The 25169-nt window shown below is 38.1% G+C and overlaps 1 protein-coding gene across 1 annotated transcript in view; it reads right to left on the minus strand.

Moving 5' to 3' along the window:
• si:ch211-186j3.6 (neural-cadherin) overlaps positions 1-25169 on the minus strand; it is a 334099-nt gene that overhangs the window by 181544 nt on the left and 127386 nt on the right. The window contains exons 6-7 of the mRNA XM_053316841.1: positions 14845-15094; positions 1457-1599 (exon numbers count right to left, since the gene is read on the minus strand). Of these exons, the coding sequence (XP_053172816.1) occupies positions 1457-1599; positions 14845-15094 (393 nt within the window). The remainder of the gene's footprint in view (positions 1-1456; positions 1600-14844; positions 15095-25169) is intronic.

Below are 25169 nucleotides of genomic sequence, written 5' to 3' on the forward strand. Positions count from 1 at the left end.
TATATATTGTAGAATATTATATCAAATATTGTGTTTATAAAAGTTTCCACACACAGAGAGACAAACAGATGGCACTGTGATTACACACCACCTCATATAGTGTCATGTTGTGAAGAGACAAGAGTTGTTAAAGAGCAGCGAGTTGCATTAACTGTTAAATGTTGACAAATGACTGTTTACAGACTACATGCTGTATATTTAATTTGATGCTAAATTATGAACAGTGACAAAGCATTTCATTTGTGTTCCACAAATCCATGCATATTACTTCTGAAGTTAGAGGCGGTACTCAAGCAATCTATTATTGGAGTTCTATAAAATTGGGGAACTTGCCAAAGATAGATTTTTAAAACATGATCAAAATTGAAGAATCTAATTGGTGTATTATTGATTTTTTTTTTCTTCTTCCATTCTTCAACCCCAGTTCATTTTTTAATTATCCTAAAGGACTACATTCACAGGCAATTTAAGAGCGACCAATTAACCTAAGCTGCATGTTTTTGGTCTATGGGAGGAAGCTCGAGTACCCAGAAGGAAGGAACCCAAGCACAAACGAGAAGAACACAGAAGGCCTTTACACAGAAGGGCCCCAGCCAGCCGGCAAGTTCAAACCAAGAAACCTCTTACTGTGAGGCGACAGTGCTGACCACTGCACCACCATACCACCATATTCCACTAATATTCCAGTTTAAATGCAGCCAAGCATACTCTGCTGATCACATCAAAATATGGAAAAGTGAAACAGATGGAGCCGCTTGTGCCATTTTGCTTCTTTGCATCAAAATAGAATATTTTCAAAATTTTCCAATGGTGGTGAACTTGATCGACTATGCAAACACAACCTGTGATATTTGAGCATATCCAAAAACCTGTTGATATCCAAGTCTTCCAAAATGTTTAAAAGTAGGTGTGTTGCGCCTGCTGACCAGAAATATGGGCTTTTGTTTTGGGCTTGCATCTTTACTCCAGCATTGCAAAATATTGGCTAGCTGACTGTAAATAGGCACGCACCTATAGTTTGTCTCTAAGCCAAAGCTAAAATGATGACATCTTGAAGTACTTAATTGTTAGACTTTAAAAACTCCCATCAAAAGCCACAGAAGACATTTTACAACTGCTCTTACAGGCTGAGTTAAGAGAAGAAGAAGTAGTAGTAGAAAAAGGAGAAGCTTTAGGCATATAGCACCTTTCGTGACATGAAATGCAGCTTGAAGTGTTTTACAAGAAGGTATAGCTATAATCCCTGTGCCTAGTAGTGATGTGCATGTGTAAAATCTGTGGGGTGTCCCTTAAACTTTGAGTCTTACAAGAGAAGACCATTCATTTTCACAGAAGTTAAGAGAATCAAGAGAATGCAAGGCAAGAAGAAGAAAAGTCAATACTAGTGAAATATAGACAAACAACAAGAAAAAGAAACAAATAACAAACAGAACTTTAAATAGCCATCATATCTAACCTTTTTGGCTGTCGATAACAAAGTTGCCTTCCTCGTTTCCAGTGTTGATCTTATACGTAATCCCGTCTCCATCTGGGTCTTTTGCCAGCACTGTGGCAACAAGTGTATTTGGTCCCGCATCCTCTGAGACGAACGTCCGATATCTAATGGAACACATAGAAACATACAATTAACACCTAACCTGGAAAACCTGTGTCATGGCACAAGAGTGTAAAGGTAAAAATGAGACACATATAACAAAGTTTTGTCAATATTTCAAATCAATACCATCTCCTTCATGTTTGAGAACTTGTTCAAAGCATCTGATATCATATACGTGTGTCAGAAAAGCACATACATCACAGAGCAATCAAATGCACCACTGCTCTACCCTCATTATAAGTCATTTTCATCCCTGCATTTTAAATTGATATAAGAGGAATATATATTATAAGGGATGATGAGATAAACTGTAAAAGAAACAAAGAACGAGAGAATATGAGGTGAAGAAAAATAGGTAATGTACTGTAGCAAGTCTAGGGTTGCAGGCAGATGTTTAGGCAACACCCCTTAAAAAAACAATCATAGCGTTGGTCATGTTACCCTGAGATTTTTGTGCCATTTGTTCAGTCTGACAGTTGGTAAGAAGACTTTGTTCAGTGTGCTGAGTGATGGCTGAACCAGTGGTTGCGTTGCACACTGTGACCAAAGAGAATTTTTATCAAATGTTTACGACTGCAGCCACAAGAAACACAACTGAAACTTTAGAAAAGAAGAAAGTGGTTCTTAGATGTGATCCTAGGGGTACACAATACTGATCCACATTGGGAAGTGATTTCCAGCATGGTGAACAAACGGCATGTTCCAGAGATATGCTGAGCATTACGTGCTTTGTGTTAAACGGTTAAAGTATTTACTCTGAACACAGCAGAGCCGGTTTTCTGATATAAAAGCTAATTAATTGGTTTTGCTTTGAGCCCCAGGTGTTAATGAGTCCCTGGGTACATGCAAAACCACAAAAACTTCAATAATCCACTTTTAGATTCATGTTTTGTTTACCGCTGTACCTCATGTGAACATACAGAAAGACATAAAGAAAGTTTTCCAGCAACATCACAGCTTTGTGACCCCACCACACCACTCGTCCTACATCGCACCTCCACTCACAGAACACCCTCAATCTCACAACTTTCAAAGTGACAAAATGAGAATGTGGAAAAGGCGGCGGTGGCTGTGGTGGTGGTGAAAACTAGCTTTGTTTTCCTGTGAGAGTAAAAAAAGACACAGCGGAACAGTTGTCCAACAGGCAGTGCTCGCAGCTCGATGCTCGAAGCTCGAGGCTCGAAGCCTGGCCGCTGGACTGCATCACTATCCTGGAGGACATTCAGAATGGATGAACACTAATCAAATTTTAAGGGTGTGTGTGTCTATTGCTGGCTTTCAAATGAGAGGACAAGGGACAGAGAGAAAGACTGCATCCTTGAAACAAGGTAGAGGAAGGTAATATCAGCTTTGACAGCAATGCTTTTACAATCCTGTTTAAAGCTTTTAGGCATGTAAGTGATGCTTTCCCAAACAATAGAAGGAGAGTCATGAGATCAAATCTTACTATACAAACCAGAGGGGCCAAATACACAATACTAATGCAGTCTATCAATTATAATATAGTGAGACTGCTACAGAACAAATGCTATCTGACTGAAATATTATACATATGCAAGGTTAAGGACTTTTGTGACGTATCATCAACCATATCTTAGTATTTTAGTATATATTGTGTACTCTGTTCCATCTAACTCAGTCGCTTGCTTTGACATGCATTTTTTATCAGCCCCTGCATACCAAACTGAGTTTATCTTCTTGCTCTGAAATTCCCCTTCAGTTTTGTCTTTCTATCTTAGTGTAACTCTTTGAACTTCAGCTTTGAACTATCTTTTGGCCTTACACATACATTTCTGAACCACTGAGGTGCTTGAAAGCAAAAAACTTTTCTTGAAAGGCTGGCCCCTATACCTTGTTGACGTGAGTTTCACACTCTCACTTTCTTGGGACAGATTTCAGTCGCCCATCTCTGCGTCATTAGAACAACATCAAGAAGTGCATCTTGACTAATAAGCTAGTCAAATCTTCATAAATTAATGTGGTTCTCCAGCGAATATGTGAAAATGAGTTTAACCTAAATACAGTGTTTACAGTGCTATATGGACTCTGCTGATTAAAAGTACAATACCATGAATATTAGAAAAGCTAATTTGGCATTCTCAGTGTTGTATATTGGAAAAGAAGCATCAGAATAGTTTGGATGGATAAAGCCTTTTTGACTTTTCCCAGTAAACTTTCCCTTGTTCTTTTCTATCAATGAAGTGTCAAAACAATCAAAATAAGGAAGACAATGTAATTCAATTATAGAGATTGCTAGTTGGTTTCTTGTTAAACATAAGCAGCAATCTCAACCATTTTTCCACGTCTCATCTTTACACTGCTTTTATTGTTACTGCTTATTATTATCAATGTGCCTTCTGTGTACAATGCCTGCTTGCAAACCAAATGTATTGTGGAATCATATTTACAATAGAAAAGCTGAAATTGTATTAGTTTGAAGATGCAGATAGTTTTGGTTTAGGTGTAGAGTTATCCATCTATGAATCGTCACTGTCAGCCGCAACCAAAATACTGTGGAGTTCATTTAGTTTGTCATGCTCACAGCATTGAAAAAGTAAACTCAACAGCAGCCTTTTATTTATAATTTTGTAAAATTCATATAACTGCAATAGCGGTTTTCTTTCCCAGAGAACAGTTCCAAATAAAACTATTGAGAGAGATGGGCTACCATGAAGGTTAAGTGAGAAAAACATCCTGACATTTGGGTGACCCTTGCAGCCATATTTCAGTCTAGACCGAAGCATTAGAGAGACAGACTGATAAACAGACACAAAAAGCCACTTGACCACCTGACACGGCCATTTCTTCTATGTGTGTATGTGCCTCTCCCTCTCCCTTTTGCATAGTGCTCAGATTAAAGCTCAGATTAAAAGATGAGCTCTATCTGCTGTCATTTATCAATGACTCATTTCCTGCCCACATGTTCAAGCACATTCAAAATAGCGGTCTAGTAGCTCTGACAGCCTGACATCAACGTATATCCATCTGTCACTGTGCCTTGGTGACAAAGTCTGTTCATTCTTCAGGGAAAACAAGGTACTCTCATTAGGGGTTGAACAGTGTGATCATTTTCTGTCACTGCCGTCTTCTTTGCCTCAACAATTGTTAGACTGGTTCTTCCTTGAAGATCAGTGATGTGCCACTCGTTTGCTATCTGCTTGTGTAGCATTTTTTGAAACAATACAGCAATTACAAAATGATTCACAGAGCCGTGGAACACGAAAGCTTACATAAAATGTAGAATAAAAGAAAAACGAAACAAAACAAACAAAACCATGCAAAATCCAAGCACATAAAATATAAGATAACCTAACAGCAGACTATAGATAGAGAACAGTTTGTCTGAAGAAGGGACTTAAAGGTTGAAACTGATTTTGGTCTAGGAACAGCCAAGAGATCCATGCCATACTTCAGACTGTGATTCAGTTCATAAGAGGTGAGGAGTTCAGAGATATACCTTGTTGAGCTTGAACACAATTAGTAAAATATTAAAAAAAGATTCTAAACTGAATAGGCAGCCAGTGAAGAGAGTCCAAGATGGGCACAATAGGAGTGATGTCATCACATTTCCTTGAATTGGTTAAAATCCTTGCTACAATATTCTAAACTGGCTGCAGATGGGAAAGAGAACTTTTGCTCAAGCAAGAGTACATGGAGTAACAGTAGTGCAACTGTGATGAGATAAATGCTTGGATGAATTTCTCCAGGTCAGCAAAGGTTAAAAAGGACCATATTTTTCTGATATTCTAAGATAAAGAAAGCCAGATTTGACTCTTGCATCAAAGCTAAGGTCAGAGTTAAAAAGCACACCTTGATTTTAGCATGTATTGATAGCTTAGTGTGGATCGACTGAATCGTTTGGGCAGCCAAATAAAACCATCTCCTAAGTTGAACATCCAACACTTCATCTCATTGAGGCAGGATTTGTTCTATATATATATATATACATAATAATGGACTCCTGGGGTTTGAGGGAAGACTCCTGGGGTTTGTGGGTATGTGTGGGTAATGCGCCTTTGATTGTGAGATCTAACGAGACCAGTGGAAAATCCAAGATGGCAGCCCCACCCCTGCTAGACAAATTACAAGCAGATATGTCTTTTACAAGAAATTCATACATCCAATTCGTACTTTTATAGATTAAGAACACCAAAATGTAATCTTCACCCTTTCAACTCCAGGCAAAGATGGGTATATTTTAACACACAAACACATCTAACTGTATAATGCTGTAAGCTGTAGAAATGCAAACCAGCCAATTAGTGTAGTAGATGAACTGCGATTCATGTACTCCATTTAAGAGATCCCAATATTTCAAATGTGGAAAATCAAAAGTCAAGTTTTCTCATTATTTTAGGACTTTTTTCCCCTCTTTTTATTGTTTATGTTGCAGGGATTGTTCAACTCTACATCTTACTAGTGGCAATACTACAACAACTTCTCAATCAACCAAATATGGTCTCAACTCCTCAACATAGTAGGCATAACCCATAGCTTTGTGATGAGAGCTGATGCTGAATAAGAAACTATTTCCTTAGAGAAGTTCATTTTCCTCTGTTCCTCTGTATATTATGACTTCTAGTCACATACTTCACTATGGCCCACTGAGTTAGAGTTCATATTATTGAAGTCTTTTAATCATTTGTTTCATTATTCTCTTTGTCATGTATTATCCAGATGTTTAACTATTAAATAAAAGTTTTAATTTATCATCAAGAACTTGTTTGTGTTCTTTGAGAACAGAAGACAGCTGGTCGATGTATTGAAAATAACTTGTGCTTAAGAGACTTACTGAGTAATTAAACATATTTGTTCGCTTCTGTTAAGGAGGGCAGTGACCTAAAATTTAACATAACATAACCCCCCACCACCACCAGCATCAGAGGCAAGCAGGAAATTGTCTCTAAGAATGGCAGTTTCTGTGCTGTGAAACCAGATTGAACATTTCTCAAAAATGTCATTCATTAACAGTAATAACTGATATGACACTACTTTTTTTAGAGAGGAATGGTAATGGTCTGTAAATATTAGGGTCCAGGGCATCAAGATTTGATTTTCTTAACAGCAGTTGGATAGTGGTGTGTTTTAATTAAGAAGGAACACGACCAGTAGCTGGTGAGTTATTTATAATGTAAGATGTATGGGCCAAGAAAGTCAAAGACCTGTAATAGAAACCTAGTGGGTATGATATCTGGGGGACATTATTTTGGTTTCAAGTGTATAATTATCTCTTCTAAGGATGGAAGAGATATGGGTTCAAAGTAGGTGAGATGAATAAAGTTCTGGTGAATTATGCCGTTTCTCTAAGGGTACATGGGGTGCACTGATCAAATGGCTTCCACTTGTGGTCTAAAGAAGGTATTTGAAAGATCGTTAGATATTTGTGTGTATTTATCTCACCTGAAAGCCTGAAAGAACTAAAGCCCCCTTGTTCATTTCTGCTTGCAGCTTGATGGCAAAATGACAGATGCTGTCTGTGCGGTTGAATTTATGCATGGCTCTTTATGCAAGTCTCTTTTGTCCTGATTCCTCAAATTAACTTGACTTCTACATTACAGATGCAGACAGAGTAATCATTATAGATGCAAATGGAGCTTACAATTAAGCTTATGATTACAAAGAGCCTAAATCTGCACTGATAGCTAATGCTGGTCTGCACATTATGTCAACTTTCTGGTAGTGCAAGGGCAATGGAAACCAATCATTAGGTCAGTGGACTGACAGATAATTAACATTTAAGTAATTTATCAAGTAATCTTTCAGTCTGCTTGTTTCTGTTTTATCAGTCTTAATAATTGTCTGACTAAAGAGTAATCATTCTAAACAACAACAAAAATACAAATTATGTCATCCTTGATTAACAGATTAATCAATGATGGAAATAATTGAGGAAGCTATGCTATGAAGCCCAAATTATGCTTTACACATCCACAATGAATGTGTTACTTTATCATGTGTTCATGTCCCCAAGTGTCTTACAGTTGCCCAAAATCTATAACTGTACTGACTGTGAATTATGCACCTATAAGAGTATCTGGAACAGCTGTGCTTACGCAGATACCTAGTGAAGTATGTTGAGTGAGTCAAAAAGATAAGACTGTGTGCCAGAGTGAATCATGTCAGTTTCAGCAGTGATAAGGTAGAGTTGAACGTGATAATGGAGTGGTATCGGAGATAAATGGACAACCTCTGTGCACTGCATAGCATGAAAGTACACCTATACTTTCTTGGCCATATCGCAAATAAACCAAGAAGATAATGATGGTCCACTGCTATAGCAAATTTCACAGCAAGCATTTTAGGGTTAATCCTACGTGACACTTAAATCAACCTAACTTCAACAAATACCTCTCCCTAATGCTTTCAAGCAGATGCTTGTGGGCGTCTACTGCATGAAGGACTGCTCGTGTGAGTGTCTGAGAGAGAGAGGAGAGAGAAGGATCAGGATGGATCACTGAAAGGAAGGAAAAAGCCCAGCAGTCACGAAACAGTGAGATGCCTTTTGCAATCACATTTGAGCTCTACCACAACTCTAATTTGGCCAGATCAATGCTGCAATCAATTGAAAAACCACCTCAGACATACACCACCACACACAAATTACTTTTTAACCTTTTTGTTTTACTTTTTGTTGAAGTTTGTTTTCATTCAGTTGATTCAGGGAGAAAAATGGATGTATAAAATAGCCTGATGTCAATTGTGAAAATTAATTACTGAATTTAATTATTGAGTTCATTTAGTTTATCCAGATAAGGCATAGATGGAGAATGGGGAGGGGAGAGATTGGGTAATTGAGTGTGCGTGTGTGTGTGTGTGTGTGTGTGTGTGTGTGTGTGTGTGTGTGTGTGTGTGTGTGTGTGTGTGTGTATGTGTTGAATAGCTGGGGGTCAGGACTGCCAGTCGATCCATTCATCTGCTGTTGACTGATTGTGTTATTTATTTGCTGGGACGCCCCTCCACTGTCCACCTTATTAATCTGTGTTTACAATGGGACATTTCCATTGGCTTATCTGTTTAATTACTACTGGAAAGTATATTATGTAAGTATGCAATTTCATCAATGAACAGAGTTGTTACCTGAGTCCTTTATCTTCCGTTGAGCATACATTGTGAGGAGCAGGGAAAGTTGGCAGTGAGCAACCCCCACTGAGAGGAAATCTAGAGACTACAGGTGGAAGCGGGGTTGGACAGAAGGCTGTTGATAAGCAGCAGCAACAAGTAGACATGGCTGTAATATGAGCCAGATAATTTGTGGGTTCTGACAGCTTTAAATAGTTGGTGTTGGATGTGTGTTTCATGTTAACTAACTTATGAAATTAGCCTCTGTTGATATTCTTATCATGTGTCTGCAGGGCTCTGGTCTAGAGTATGGAGGCTTGATCTGTTGAATTTTTAGTATGTTTTTCAATGTGAACCCAACAGATTGAGGGGTGAAGATAACAATCGCCATTTATGGGTTTTGATCACAGAATCTAAAGTAACCTGGTTATTAACATGTTCACATGATGAACCGACTTCTATGATCATTAACAACACCAGTTTCTGAGTACTAATTGTCAGGTTTTGTGTTATCATTTCAGCATATAAATACAAAGTTTATTATCATATATTTTTAGGGACTTTCTGCCATGGAAAGTGAGCTGAGGATGAAAACCTGGGGATGTTTACATACCAAAGTATCTCAGGTTCAGGCCAAACATAATTCAGTCTAAATAACGATAAGGGCTTATCCAGGTCACATGTGCTAACAAACAACTAAAGCACTCCTAGAGATAACCATGATCTTAATACTAGTATCTGTGTAAACACACCTTGTGTCTGAGAAAAATGTTCCCTGACCTTTCAGTGCGAAATACAGGTATGACTATCATAAGTTAAGATTTAAGGTTTCTTTGGTACAATGCAGTGCTGGACGACTATGTTGTTGTATGACATTGCATTTCTCTGTTGCTTAGGATAGGCCTTGTATAAATTAGGTTGGAGCATTTTAACATTCCAATAAATCAGTTATTTTTCCAAGCTGTAAATAGTTTGTACTTTAAGTGTCTTAAACTTTTCATTCTAGTAAATGGACTGCACTGCGGTGGGGTTTTTTTCGACCTTAGTTGACAAAGCGCCATACAATTTGCCACCCATTCACACACTCTGACTCCAATGATGACCATGGCCTGACCATTATGAGTAATTTGGTTTTAAGTCTGTTCAGGGTCTTGCTTTTTTATTTTATTGATATTACTTTCTTTTTTTTTAAAGATCATGAATAAGAAATTGGAAAACAAACATAGAATAGAGTAACAGAGGCGGCCCTGTACAAAGTTTATACATGATGAGTTATGAGTATGTTGAGGGTTACTTTTTCAATTTGTCAAAGTAGAATAAAGTTTCCTTCAGTTCTCTTCAAATGTATGAATTATTTTGTATGAATTACTAAATGTATGAATTAGAGTTTTACTAAAGAATATGGATTTTTGTTATTTGCCAAAACAACTGAAACTCTCCATGCTGAACTGGATAGGAACACTTTATTGCTGGCAATCTGCCGTGATAGTCGGTCAACCAAGCCAAGGATTTACTATATATATCCACTTTTGTTCACACACACACACACACACATATATATATATATATATATATATATATATATATATATATATATTCACTGCTGTCTGAAATCAATGAATGTTGACTGGTACATTTTATCACATCATAATGTATCATGTATCATGTTCAAATGAGCATTAGGACACACCTCCACAGTACTTATCTAACAGTTATGATTAAATTAAATGTTCTTCACTGGAATAAAAGTCACTTTCATGGTGAAGTTTGAATACGTTTCCTTGGAAATATATGAGTAAACATGCGCACAAATATATACATACAGTATAACAGGTGTACACACACACACACACACACACACACACACACACACACACACACACAGCACAAGAAATGTTTCAGGGTGGTTTCCCTGGCAACAGTTAGGTAATGGTAGATACAGTAATAGTCTCCTGATGGTATAGTGGCAATAACATGAAAGCTGGACATTTTGTCTCTCACCAGGTAGTGTGGCTCCACACAGTGAAGAAGTAGATCTAAGAATTATTGTAGTACTTATCAAAACATGAAAAAAACATGTTGTTCCTTCCTTCCACAGGCAGTCCGTAACACACATCAAACACAACTGCCAGTTTCCAAAAGAAAGTAGCAATAAGACTAACTTCAAAATAACACTGTTCAATATGATTTTGAAAAGTGTGGCCTACATTCTCTCTCACACACACACACACACACACACACACACACTAGGGATGCACATTTTGATTTTTTTTATGACATATAACTGACCCTCATTAACCGATTATTAACCGTTAACCGATAAGATTTAAATGCTCTATTGAATGTCTGTGACCCAATCAAAAGTACGGGGACAAATGTTTTTTGTTTTTCTTATGGGCTTTATTTTTAAATGTGTAAATACCAGCCAAATAAACAATAACAACAAAATATTAGGATTTTTCACATCTCAAACACCTGCAGCGCTGCTGAACAGAATTCACAACAAGGAGAAAAAAGACAGCAGAGCTGTAACGTATCGAAACACTTCAAATACCAAATATCAAATAGTTACCAGACTTTCTAATGAACAAGAACAGCTTTACAAAACGAAAACACCCGTTTAATCAAACAGTATATAACAATATAATATATATATAACAATATATCTGTATACTGGCACAAAGTCCTCCCGTGTTACCAAGAAAATAAGTCTGAGCAGTGTATCAAAATGTTCTAAATAAAATAAATAATAGCCACCAGATAAACAAATAGATAAATAAATAGCAAATAGCCACCAGATCAACAAAACTTACGTGAATCCGCTCGGTGCTATAGCTGGAAAAAATCCTTTTTAAAGAAATTCTCAGCCCACAAAATAAAATAAATGGCCCAAGCCAACCTCAGTCCTCTCTAGCCATAGCGGATTATTTTTTATTTTTTACTGGTTTTTATTCAGAAAAAGCAGCATGTGGACATGGTCTGGGGTCAGCCTGGTGCGCAGTCTGTTTACTGTGAGACCCACAGCGGAGAATACGCGCTCAGATGGCACCGACGTCCCGGGAATGCAGAGGTAGCGCCTGGCCAGAATGGCCCATGAGTTGATTGACATAAATAGCTAAATTAAAAATATATATAAAAAAATTAATCGTTAGTATTAATCGGTCAAAGTTCCTGTTATCGGTTAACGGTTAAATGGTTAAGCATGTGCATCCCTAACACACACACACACATATTATAGCACGCTTCCAACCCTGAGAATCGATACAAATAGGCCAGATTTTCTGCTTGGATAATGATATACTTAATGACCTCTCTCTCTCTTTCTCTCCCCTTCTCTCTGTCTTTTCCTCCCTGTCCATCACATGAATTGACTCAACACACGCATGAACACGTACACTTTCCCACACGCACAGCCAGGCAGAAACAGCATATCTACAGGGAAAGTAATAATTTTATGTTTATGAGTCTTATCTTCCCAATCCATCCTTGCTACATCTGTTTCCTCAAAGACATAACAGATGTGTTTGCTCATTCCAGCCATCATGAGTGTGTGCATATAAATGCATTTACACAGGCATGCACGTGTGTGTGCTCCTGCATGGATGACTCTGGAATTCAGTGTATGTGTGTGTGGACATGTGTGTTTGTCTAAGTGATACATTGAAGATTGTCCAGTTTTTTTTGGGGGGGGGGTTTTGTTGTTTTTTTGGCCAGCTGCAGTAGGGGGCAACAGAAGAAAAACTGACTGATTATTCTGTCAGTAAACACACGCACATACACACACACACATAAACACGCACACAAATCCCCTCCCGATATAAACAACATAAACACATGCATATCAGATGCATGATGCATGAATGCACTTTATAACTACATCACTCTGTCCATACCAACACTCCACTTCTCAATTACTGAGAGCCTACGCACACATACACAGGAGCAAACACACACACACGCACACACACATAAGCGCAGGCTCAGGGCCTCCTGAGGGTGCTGGTGGACATGGCTGATTGACCCTGCCTCACCAATCTGCCCAGCTCTCTGCCAGAAAATCAACCAATTAAAAGATGCAGGCGCCACAGCGGCACTGGGGGGGAAAAAAACCCTGGAATTGTGGGTAACGGCAGCTGCAATGTTGAATTGGGAAGCAGCTGTGAGGAGCTGACCTGACAATGCAGGACAGTCGAGCTCTCTCCTCTCTCCAAGCACTTTAGTTGTCTGTTTATATGCTTAACACCATTTAGTATGCATTGACTTTGTATATAAATATTACTTACTTTAATAAATGATATCTTTGCCACAGATGATCTATTATAAGAACATGAATACACACACACACACACACACACACACACACACACACACACACACACACACACACACACATACACATAGATACAAACACATTTAAAATGCTCAATAAAATGTTTCCAAGGAGTGACAAAGTGGGTGAGGCTGCATCTGTATCTGCATGTATGGTTTAATCAAAAGAGACACTTATTGTTTAATGACATCAGCAGTTAAATTTCTACTTAGTTAAATGTTTGGTTTAGTATCTATATGATTTATACTTATTTTGGCTTAAGGTGAGGACTATGCTTTGGATATACGTTGGTGTAAACAATGTTGGCTGATAAGGTAAGGTAGCATTGTTTACCTGTTAAAGGTGGGAGATTGAAACACCCAAATGAAGTGAATTTAAAGGTACACTGTGGAGGATTTTTCAGTTGGTGTTTGTAAACACAGTAATCAAAGTTGGCCCCTCCTCCCTGGCTCAACCACAACAAGCTAATAGCAGAGAGAGAGAGCAGCGATGAATGAAGAGAGCAAGTGGCGTTGGCGAATCAAATAAATACAAAGTTATTTTCTTATTGTCTGATGGTGGTTACCATCTAAATCTACAACTAACGCTACAAGTCCTGAACTTATGGAAACCGTAGCGGACCATTTGGTTTGGCATGTGCATTAAATATGCCAAATTAGTAGATAGAAAAAACTCTGTTTACGCCAATCTATTCTGGATTTCTTAAGGCATTAAAAATCGGGTGCTATTACTGTATCAGTTTCTCAGGGCTAACGCACACAAAGCACAGTCATTGCAAGAGGTAAAACAATTCCATACTCAGCCTACTTTGACGTGTTGGCATGGTATTTGTGGCCATCTTAAAACATACAAGTTTGACATATTAATACAAATGCCAAATTAGACATTTTGGTCCAATCCGCATTCAATACGACCTAACATCCTGCATGCTGTTATTGGCTTGGGGCTACACAACCACTGCCCAAAGGTTGGGCAAAATCATAAGAAAATACAGGTAGATGGCAGAGTCTCCACAGACACTGTCACACACTTCTAGTGATGATTGAAAGGGATTATTATTATATGAGTCACATTGTTCACATCCTGCGTAGATTACCTTTCAAAGGGGAAAGTCATTAGTTTGAGAGAAAGCAGAAATTAAAGGATGCCCACATAGCTGCGGGTACATGAGTATGCATAGGTTTGAGTTACACTGAATTAAACCAGCTAAAACAAGTTTAATTTGCTTTTGCTTATTTCATTTTTTAAGACACTTGAAGAAACTGGTCAGAATACTTTTTTTTTTCATTCAACAAGTCTCTGAGTCTGCCTCCTATCAGCTTCCTTGCCACTATGGTCAGGCTTCCTCACACATAGGATTGTATTTTTTATTGTCTATTTTAAACCACTGCTGAATCACGTAAACGGGTGCTGAAGCGCATCAAGACAACTCAACCATCAAACCACGGTTACTGTAAGGGAGGCATGCTGAATTTGGGGCCAGTTTATCTCTGGTGATCACTCAGGTGGAAAGGGGTTATAAAAAATATATATTTTCACCATACATCCTGTTATTTGTAGGTGTACATGAGAAAGATGAAAGATTATGTTTGGAGATGGTGGTTAAAATTTAACTGGGGCAGCATCTAACAATTATTTTCAATTAATTCCAATTATTTTTCAATTAATAAATCATTGACTTTTTACTTTATTAGTATTATTATTATTACTTGAATAATTATTTAGTCTAGCAAATGGAAGAAATCAGTGGAAAAAGGAGGTAAAAGAGGGTGCTTATAACAGCTCATCAAAACTGTCCCTAAGTTTAATTCATCTATTGTGTTTTATCAGTTTGACACAGAAAATAGTTTGAACTTACATGTGTTGGGAGAACTCCGGTGCCTCATCGTTGACATTAGCCATCCGAATCCGTACCGTAGTGGTGCCAGTTCGAGGGACGTCCCCCTTGTCAATGGCCATCACCACAAACTCATACAGATGATTGGGCTTCTCGTAGTCCAGAGGGCCAGCAGGAAAGATGGTCCCATGGGAGGAAATGGTGAAGTCTGGACTGAGGGTGTAATAGGTCAGTTCTGCATTCTCTTCAGAGTCGCAGTCACTGGCCGACACTAAATATGAGGACATAAAGATGGAAAGCAGGGAAAAGAGGTTAGAGGGACTAAACAGACAATGAGGACCAATAGATCCCCAACTCTTCTTTTCCTTCTAAAATATCGACTAATAGACCAACTGATTTTCCCACTTTTGACATCATCCTGACATAGTCAAACTGACAGTAGTGACACTGAAAGTATGGGTGTTTGGATTGATTGCAGTAAACTGATGTTTAGCCAAAACAAGAGTTACTCAGCTGCAAAACACAAGTGGAAAATTGGCTAGAGCATAGACTCTAGGAGAAAAAAAATTACATTATTTTTAACTAAACAGGATGGATGTTAAAGTATGTCAAAGACTGCTATGCTTATGTTGCAGAGATATACTAAAGTTAGCTTGCTAATCAGTTCGCCTTATTCAGTCCTGTCCTGTAATACAAATATGTACATCAAGAAAAGCTTGTCTATGCCGAAGAAATCTTTAAAAAAAAGATTGTAGGTCACTGTAGTGTCCAGTCTGAGTAGTCCTGTCCTGAGGGTGTATTCCAACCTCTTGTCAATCATGTTGAAGGTACTGACTCCAGTTTGTCAATAGGTGTGTCCTGATGACGGAGATTTGGAGTTTACTTTAACTAAATTACTTCTATTATTGTGAGACCAGCTAGTTATTTTGGCCATTAGCAGCCCAACGCCTGAAATTATCAGTTGGTCAATGTCTGCCGTCATATCAGGGAGAACATGATCTGATGAACTGCCCTGCTGCTCTTTGGTAATTTACCACTGGTTCTAATGTCTCTGTAGCTTTTTGATATCTTGATGACATCATAGCATAGATTCACTGTAAACATTGAGGTTACACCATATACAGTGAGCGATAATTCTATGAGAGTGGTGGTGACAGCGGCTTGATGCAGTTGGGGGGAGTGGGTAGGGGGAGGAGTGGGGGAGGGAGAGGGGACTAAAAGACCTATGGGAGGGACTGTGCATTTCCTTATTTCTTTGTTTAGAGTGTGGAGTACAAATTTGACAAGTAGCCAATTCTAAAATATAGCACCTTTAAGCAAGATTGGATTGATCAATATTAACATCAGCAAGTAATCTATAACAGTGCTAGTGTTCATAGACACCATTGACTGTGCTGTTGCCAGAAACACTGGAACATAGGAACACAGTGCCAGTCACTGAAATGTGTTTTTGAAACTGGGTTGCTTAAAGGAATAGTTTGAATTTTTGGTAATGTTTATTTGCATTCTTGCTGTGAATTATATGAGAATGATACCAGTCTCATATCTGAACCTTTAATAGGAAATTCCAGTTAAATGCAAGAGAAGTTTAATGGCTACTCATACAACACATTTCTCAAACTGTTGTACTCTTTCTTCAAGACTGTATGTTTGAAATTACCTTGCTTTTTATTATCTGTATTAATTTGCTGCAACAATAATAAACTAATTTATTTGCCAGTAAAGCGATATAAAGTTATGGTTAAAAAGAAACAGTGGCTGAATCATACAAGAAAGTACAACTTGTAATCTTTAAGTACTTGAGCAAAAGGGGGTAAAAAATCTCAACATGAACACAAGATCTCATTGCGATGTGACCAAAGTGAAGATGGAAAAAGGATGGAAGAGAGACTCCTGCTGACTTACATGTTCAGTTGTATAACACAAGGGAAAGCGAGTGTTATTTGCACAGCATGCATTGGAAAGTCTGTCATTTTGCAACATTTCTGTTTCTGCATTACACATTGGGAATCCATGGAGCCAGTACTCGCTCAGACTCAAATTGATTGCCTTGCTAAAACTGAAAAGACCACCGGGGATTTGAATAAGCATATTTTCCGCTAACAAGAACATTTCACCATCAAACTCTCAATTCTCCAATTCACCTTACATTGCATTTGGCTTACGTGCTCATACACACACACAAAACAAATAAACACACATACACATGGAAAAATACATGCAAGAGTACAAACACAGCGCCTGCTTCAAAAAACTGTACTTCTTTATTGCCATGGAACCTTTGGGAAATGCTAACACATTTCAAATGAAGTGTTTCAACAAAATATGAACAAAACAGAATACTCAGTTTATTAAAGTAGGATTTATTCACTTGATTTGTTTTATTTTATTATTTGAATACAATTCCACTTTAACTTAGAATACATTAGATTAACTGATTTTGCAAGTGATGTGTTAATTTAAAGATATACTATGCAGGATTTTCCTTAAAAAAAAAAGGTTAATCCTGCTCAATCATCATTTATGAGCCACTAGAAGTGCGTGGTCGTGTATTTATCGGCAGACTCTGCCTGTAATTTATTATTCTGCTGTGTTCAGGATGTTTCTGGGCTTCAACCTTTGGGTAGTGGGTGTGTAGCCCCCAGCTGATAACAGCACACAGGATGTGAGGTTCATAGTGTAGCGACCAGGTTACATCACTGTATTTTTGTTTGATTTAGTGCCTTCCCTGCTCTGCTGTGTGCTGCTCCTCTGCTGTCACTGTGTCTGTTTGACCATCACACACACACACAGAGCAGCGAGTGGGTGTGTTTATGTGGTCATTAGAACGTAACAACTGTGAAACAATCAGAAAATAACCTTTTATGTCTCTGATTCATGACTTTGTTCTTGCCAGCAATGCTCGCTCCTCCTTATTCACTCTGTAGCTTGCTCGACCACCTCTCTGTCTCTCTCTCTCGTTGGACTGGGGAGGAGGGGCCAATTTGAATGCTGTGTAATTAAAAAAACACCAACTGAAAATTCCTGCATAGTAAACCTTTCAATGCTGATGGACTGTGGCCTCCAGTTTTTCATAATCCTGAACAACCTTCAAACTAAAGTAAAATCAATTACACTTTGGAAAAAGCATCCGCTGCTTATCCCCTCAAAGCTGCATAATACAAATATAAAATACACCTTCTTAGTGCCCTAAATCACAGAGTTCAACTGCAATAGAGTCCCCAATTATTATTACTGGAGACAGTGATACAAGTCAGGTAATAGAGCCTCGAAGGATGTGACATGAATGCTTTCACACTTATAGTCCTCTTTGTTTAAGTTGCTGGATGCCTATTTTGATCTAATACTACAGTACACTACATTATACAAGCTGCTCATATTTATTAATTGTATTTATTGTATCATGTATTCAAGCATTTTTAGTTCAGGGATTTCTGAAATTTAATGAAGAGAACAGTGGTGTTTTTGGCAAAGATGCACCTTGAACGAGTCATTTTCCACCTCACTAACTTTAAAAGCTAATTGACTATGTTCATATTTGAAAATTGGAAACTCTGGAAAAGGTTTGAGTATTAATACACTGTAAAATATCATGAAACACTAAAAGAGTCGTTTTTTTAAATACTATGAATTTTATCTACCCTGATATGTTTTTCACTAAAAATAGTCACAGTGGTACCAACGACCATCAAGCCACCCATATGCACAGCAAATGCACACACAGCAGGGTGAAACTTCTCACCTCCCTTGGTGCACCTGTTGATGGCTGCAAGCTGTGCTTTCTATCTCAAAGCTGCATGATGCAAATGTAAAATACACCTTTGTTGTCAACACAGGGTGCGTAGCAAAAGCAGCTTGTTAGCTGTGTGTAGGTCACTCGTGTTTTGGCAGCTCCTAGAACCCAATCCACAATGACTGTTGTACATGCATTAGACTGAAGACAATAGAGTTTATCCATTCAAAAAACTCTGTGTAAACAAAATAAAAGCATATTTGATTGCTTACACGCTTGTGAGATAGACTGAAAACTCAAGTGAAATGGGACATTAACTCAGGTAAAGGACACTAAGAAGAAGTGATAAATTAAAAGATAACACTAAGGCTGTACTTTCACGCCTGATCTGTTTGTTTCGGCTCATTTGAGCTAATATGAAAGCTGTCAACCAAACTGTGGTGCAGATAAAACAACTGGACTGAGACAAGCACAGAAGGAGATGACGTCATGCTTAAAGCTTTTAGTTCACAAGCCAAGATTAACACAAAACAGAGCAGAACTAAAAGGCAACAATGTATCTTTTTTCTTCTTCTTTGGTTTCAGACCAAATGAACCAAATTACAGGTTTAAAAATGTGGACTAATCCTCACCAATGCTGGATCTTTAGCCTCTTTCCTTCTTTTTGTGTAAACCATCTCTTAGTGGTCTGGCTGGCAAACATGAGCATTCTGTGTACCCATTGACTCTTGTTATAGGGTGTATAGGAATGTTAAAAAGTCTACATTACTGCATGCACAAAAAAATGGTCACCTATCTCTAAAACACACTGTTTGATTTGGGGGAATTCTTCCAAAAAACACCCTGATATCCTTGGTTTTAGCTCAAAAGCAAACAGCCTGCTAACTACAGCAGAAGGTCTGGTGAGTGTGAAAGCTTATAGCAAGTCAGTACAATCCCAAAACTGCCTGAGCCTGAGTCCAAGGTACTGCAGATGCTGAGCAGGATTTTACCCAAAAGACAGGAGACAAAACACTTCCTAATGTAATGTCAACACAGTAAGCGTGATGGATATGTCATCATTAAATTGCTATAAACATTAGTTTACAGCTGCAAAAACTTTGAGCTTTAATTCTCCCAAAGGCTTGTCAGATAGCTTCTGTATATGTATAATTTCACATTACTTGCCTTTCCAGCGGGAGAAATGTTGCAGCGCACAACTGGAAACTGCATCAAATCAGGTGTGGAAATTGGCCATGTTTGTCCCGAATAGGCCACACTTATTTTATCTGGCTCACTATGGTGCCTGTAATTCCTTTTATTTAGATTTATGTCAGCCTCGCAAGTCGGATAAAGTGAGTTGATACTCGGCTCGGCGGACCCGCTTTACGAGGAATGACATTTTTCTGAATTGTTGTTGAAATGCAGCTGTTTCACTGCTGCAAAGTGATGAACTCACCCTCTCACCCAATAGCAATGAGCGCAAAATGAACTGCAGCTCTCTAGTCTCCTTCCTGAAGTCTAATCCTCTGATGCCTCAGCCAAACACATGTCACATATGAGTCAATATTTAATTTACTAAGTACAGATTTGTACTCTTCAGAGCACCATTTGAGCATTTAGTTATCAGCAGGTCCGTCTGTAATCTTGAATCAGCATTGTTGTGTTGGCATCACACATATGGGTGGGGGGCTGGGGGGCTGGGGGGGGTGCAGTACCTCTCTAGCTGCATCTCATGTCTTTCTGGCATATAATGATTTTGTACTGAAGATGGAGACTGCAGGAGCCTCAGATCTCTATGGAAAGCAAGATAATTGGTTTGCTTGGTACACTGCAGTTTGGCTTTTCTTCTTTTTTTTCTAACTTGGCAAAGTACACATTTGTCCACTCTCACGATGGAACTGATTATGGGATTACTAGCACATGATGTAGCAAAACAATGCTTGATGCACAGTTCTCCCTGCTCAATTCATTTAAGTCTGTATCTTTTTAACCTGTTTAATCAGAGTAAGTGAGAGAAACATGTCTTCATTTTAGGAGGCGTCACTGTCAAGGTTTGGGTACACTCAGAACTGGATTGGCTAGTATAATCTCATCCACTGTATAATGCATTTAAGCATTTTTTTTTTAAGGTTTCCTGAAATTTATTGAGGAAAACAGAGGTGATTTTGGCAAAGATGCACCTTGGATGAGCAATTCTCCACCTCACTAACTTTAAAACCTAATTGACTATGTGCAATATGAAAATTGTTTACAAAACTCTGTAAAGGATGTTTATGGAATACTAAAATACTTCTTATTTTATTATTGTGAAAAATTCCTCCAACAGCTTTTAACATTTATTCTGTTTTCTCATAAAGGTAGTCACAGTGGTATAGTAGACCCTCACCCCACTCAGACTCGCTCACAGCAGGGTGAAACTTTCCTTCTCCCTTGCTGCACCTGTTGATGGAAGCAAGCTGAGCGCCTGCTGTGTCTCCTGCACCATACATGCTGATTCACTCATTTACTCTCTCCCTGCCTCACTCACTCACTCACTCTTTCTAGCTTACTATAGTTACCGCTGGTGCTCCATAATGATGGTACAGATTGGCTAATAGATTTATATGGTTCTAACCAACAGACCAACATTGATCTACGGTTGTCAAATGTCTATCTGTTGGTCAGTTAAAAACAGATATTCAATGAATTACCATGACATTTGATACTGATATTCATGGTTCATGTCTAAACAACTGTTGGATGGATTTCTGTTAAGATGAATTTGAACAACTTTGATGTTCCCCTGACTTTTCATCTAGTGTCATCATCCCTTAAAGTTCCATTTTGTCCAGTACTTTGTTTTATGATCAAATGCCTGTACAACCTACAGCAACCCTAACAGCCACAGCTTTTTTGCACAAGTAAAAACATTTTCAACTTGCACAGATGCATATTTGTGTCAATTTGTGTCACATGGGGCGAATTTGGGCCTAATTGCAACTTTGCATTGACTTCATATTTAATCCTACTGAGCGAAAAATGTCTCTTTGCTTTCCTTCTGAACAAATCATTAGTCTTGTTCAAATAAACTGTTGTGCATTGGTACATTTTTAAATCCTCAGTCTCTGCTTTAGTATCACAGTCTGTTATTGCTTGTGTTCAAAACAGGCAAAAGAAGGTGTGAACCAGCATGCACTGTACATCCATGAACTCCAATATGTTTTTACTTTTAAGGCATCTGCTGGTTTCTGTGTATCTGACTGTGATGACATATTCAATAGAGTCAATGAGTTTTCTCAATGTGACACTGTCTAGTGTCATAGGAGGTCTACTCTAATCTTGTTTTTAATCTTAATTAATAATCTTTTAATCGTATCAGATAGTATTAGTTCCTGTTGAGGGCTTCTATTCCTCTACTGTTGATTTGGTTGGCTAAATTGCTTGCTCAGTAGCTACATGGGTTTGAAATCATTGTTTTTGTTTGTTCTGAATGAATTTATTGCACATGACCTCTCTTGATGTAGTATTCATCATGCTGTGTCCCACAGCTATTCACTGTGGGCTTGTTGTGGGCCTTGTGAGTGCTCTCCGCTAATTGTTTCAGTTGGACTTTTTTTTTTCTCCAGTGTTTGATTTATACACAACATGACTTTGTCGCGTATTAAAATCCTGTGGAGTGCTGTGACACGGTGTTCCACCAAACACTCATCTCCTCTCACTCTCCCAAGTACTATATTGGCAAAGCACATTCCAATACGCAACATCAGCAGAATGAAAAACAAGGGATTAGCATTACGCCTATACAGGGAAAAAATTAAAATATTATATATTATTATGTTTTTGTTATTCAAATTCAAATTTGCTTCATTGGCTTGAACATAACAACAATACTGCCTAAGCATCAAAAATCAATGGAACAAAATAACATTAGCATAACATGATTTGGATATTCCCTGTCTCTTTCGCCAAATAGGGCTGTGTATCGGTACTCAATACCTTTCAGGAATCCACCAAAATAAATCGATACCAAGTAGTATCGAAACGTCTCCTGTCAAACCATACCTGCAATCCATCCTTTTTGCACCCGAGTTAGAAAATATGATTTGTATAGACTTATTCACAGCCAATCAACCCAAGCGTAATTTGATTTAATGAGATGTCATTGGCCCACGGTCACAGCAGCTACAACCCGTATGTGGTGGCATTCTATGCAATTGAATGCTTCTATTCACATGATGGTATCGAAAGAAGTACTCAATTGGTGGCTTTATCACTTTAAGCGTACTTGGATCGGTATGATACCCAGCCCTATCCCTGAGGAGTATTTTTACATTTGAGAGGTTATTAAGCTCTTTAAAAACTGTAATTACAGAATTGAACTTGAAGTAAATGCTCCATATTTCATTGAATGTTCATTGAATCACGAGCTGACCACATATTCTGTTTTTCTTTGGTTGCCACGATTATTTGTGTTGTCTTTTTTTTCGATTGCCAGTTCATGGCCACTGAGCCTGAACTTGGTCAGAATTTGTCTCTGCTGTTTATCTCAGGCAGTTGAGAGATATTCTGCCAACTCATAATCTCTTTTTAGGGCCAGACAACATTTTAATCTATTTTGGCTTTTAGTTTCTTCTTTCTCAAGTTCCAGATTGGTTTCTTTACATTTGGTTTACTTTGATTGTTGTTTGCACAGCAGTGTTGGTGTGAGACTGGTCAGAGTGTGTCTATGGGGAGGTAAGTCTCAGCACCAGCTGACACAGGGGACTCTTTTCTGGGCTCACTTCTTGAGATTGGAGGGCTTTGGAGTGGACAGTATAAGGGGGCTGGATTGAAGGTGATTAAAACATTTGAATGTTAATTATCAGTGTGGATCTGCCTAATTCTGCTCTACATGCATGTGCTGGTGTATTTGTGTGTATGTGTAACATATGTCCCAGCAGGTATAACCACACTATCACAGAACAGCACAATGGGCAGGATGACACTATCAAACATTTTACATTTTTAATTAGAATTAGGAAATTACAAAATGTTCTCTTAATTGCAATTAGAGCTCTTCATCTTTTCTTTTAGTTTATTCCCTTTGAGACTCCCTGATGCTGTTTTGGTTACACTTAGGTCATTATATCTCATACTATGCTCAATGTTATGATTATCTATGGTAAACTGGTATTTCTTCTCCTGACATCTGGGGCATTTTTTGAAAAATCTGTAGTTTTCTTCATATTTACTGCTGGGGTCCAGTTTGGACGGTATTTTTCTACTATGTCCAGCTGTTTCTGTAGTGCTTGTTCAGTAGAAGACAGTAAAATAAGATCATTATCAGAGACTTCACCTCTTTATCTAGTAGGGAGAGTCCAGGAGCAGCACATTGATCCAACTGAACAGCAACTTCATTTATATACACATTAAATAAAGTCGGACTTAAACTGCAACCTGGATGAACGCCTCTTGTCTGGGTGGAGAACTCAATTTGTCCCCAATTTTAACAACAGATTCATTTTCCAAGTACACTGATGTAACTAAATCACACATGTTGCCCCCTGTATCACAATGGAGAAGTCTGTAATCTTTGTTAATGTTAATTATCTTTGCCTTCTTCAATTCCTGTGTGTGTGCAGATCTGCTGAGGCATGCTCATATTAAAGCCTTTGGTAGTTTAAGCACAACATACTTTGATATTTTGTTGATATTCAGCCAATTTGGCTTTAGAAAGAAATTCTTATTTCACAACAGCTCTTTTTATCAAGCAAAGCCAAATTGAAATTGTCTGTAAAGGAGTGAAAGAAGATACATGGAGAAAAATAAATAAAAAAACAAAACACCAATAGATTTTTGCAATTTTTGTCCCATTTGATGTTTTTCCCCATATGAACTGCCCTCTCATTAAAAGAAGCTTTGAGTGTTGCACAGTACAACTAGCGTGACAAACCAAATGTTGTATTCCTTCACTTGAGTGCAGTAAATAAATAAATGAAACACCTGGGGGACATTTCCTAACTCTGCATCTTGGTGAGTCTTATTCTGTATGACACATTTGACACCACTGTCTCCCAAGTCTCCATCCTGAACCAAATTTTCATTCCCAATGTTACGCCATCACTAATGATGTTTTGAATTATTCATTTAAAGAAGTGGAATAATTAGGTCTTAGTGCAGGTTAACATTTATATACAGAATCAATGTAGTTGCCATTCTTAAAATGCACATACAAGTGATTTAAGAACATTTGTGGCAGTCAACTATTTTCTAGCACAAGTGGTTCAGACCAGTCATATGTGTGTCATGAATAGATCATCTCTGCCTTTCTCGTTCAACTTAGAATCATAATGTCCTAACACTGGCCATCCAGATAACAGGTACTACAAAGCCGGCTAACAAACAGCTCAATCACTCTGGGTTTTCCAGCTACCAGCACTTTCAAGTGAAAGAGGTGCAGTGGTTAATTACCAGCAGCCAATTAAGTATTTCATACGATATGAGATGAAGCAGTGATACCAAGTACCTGTGGGAAAACTTCTGTTTTAGGAACAGCAAGAAGTCATATTCAACAAAGTAAAACAACAGCCTGCAATCATACAACAGAATAAGAAGATGTAGAAACACTAGAAGTAATCACCACATGTTAAAAAGAAGGTTACGGCTTTTTAAA

This window comes from Scomber japonicus, chromosome 1 (genome assembly GCF_027409825.1).
Source record: "Scomber japonicus isolate fScoJap1 chromosome 1, fScoJap1.pri, whole genome shotgun sequence".
NCBI lineage: Eukaryota > Metazoa > Chordata > Actinopteri > Scombriformes > Scombridae > Scomber > Scomber japonicus.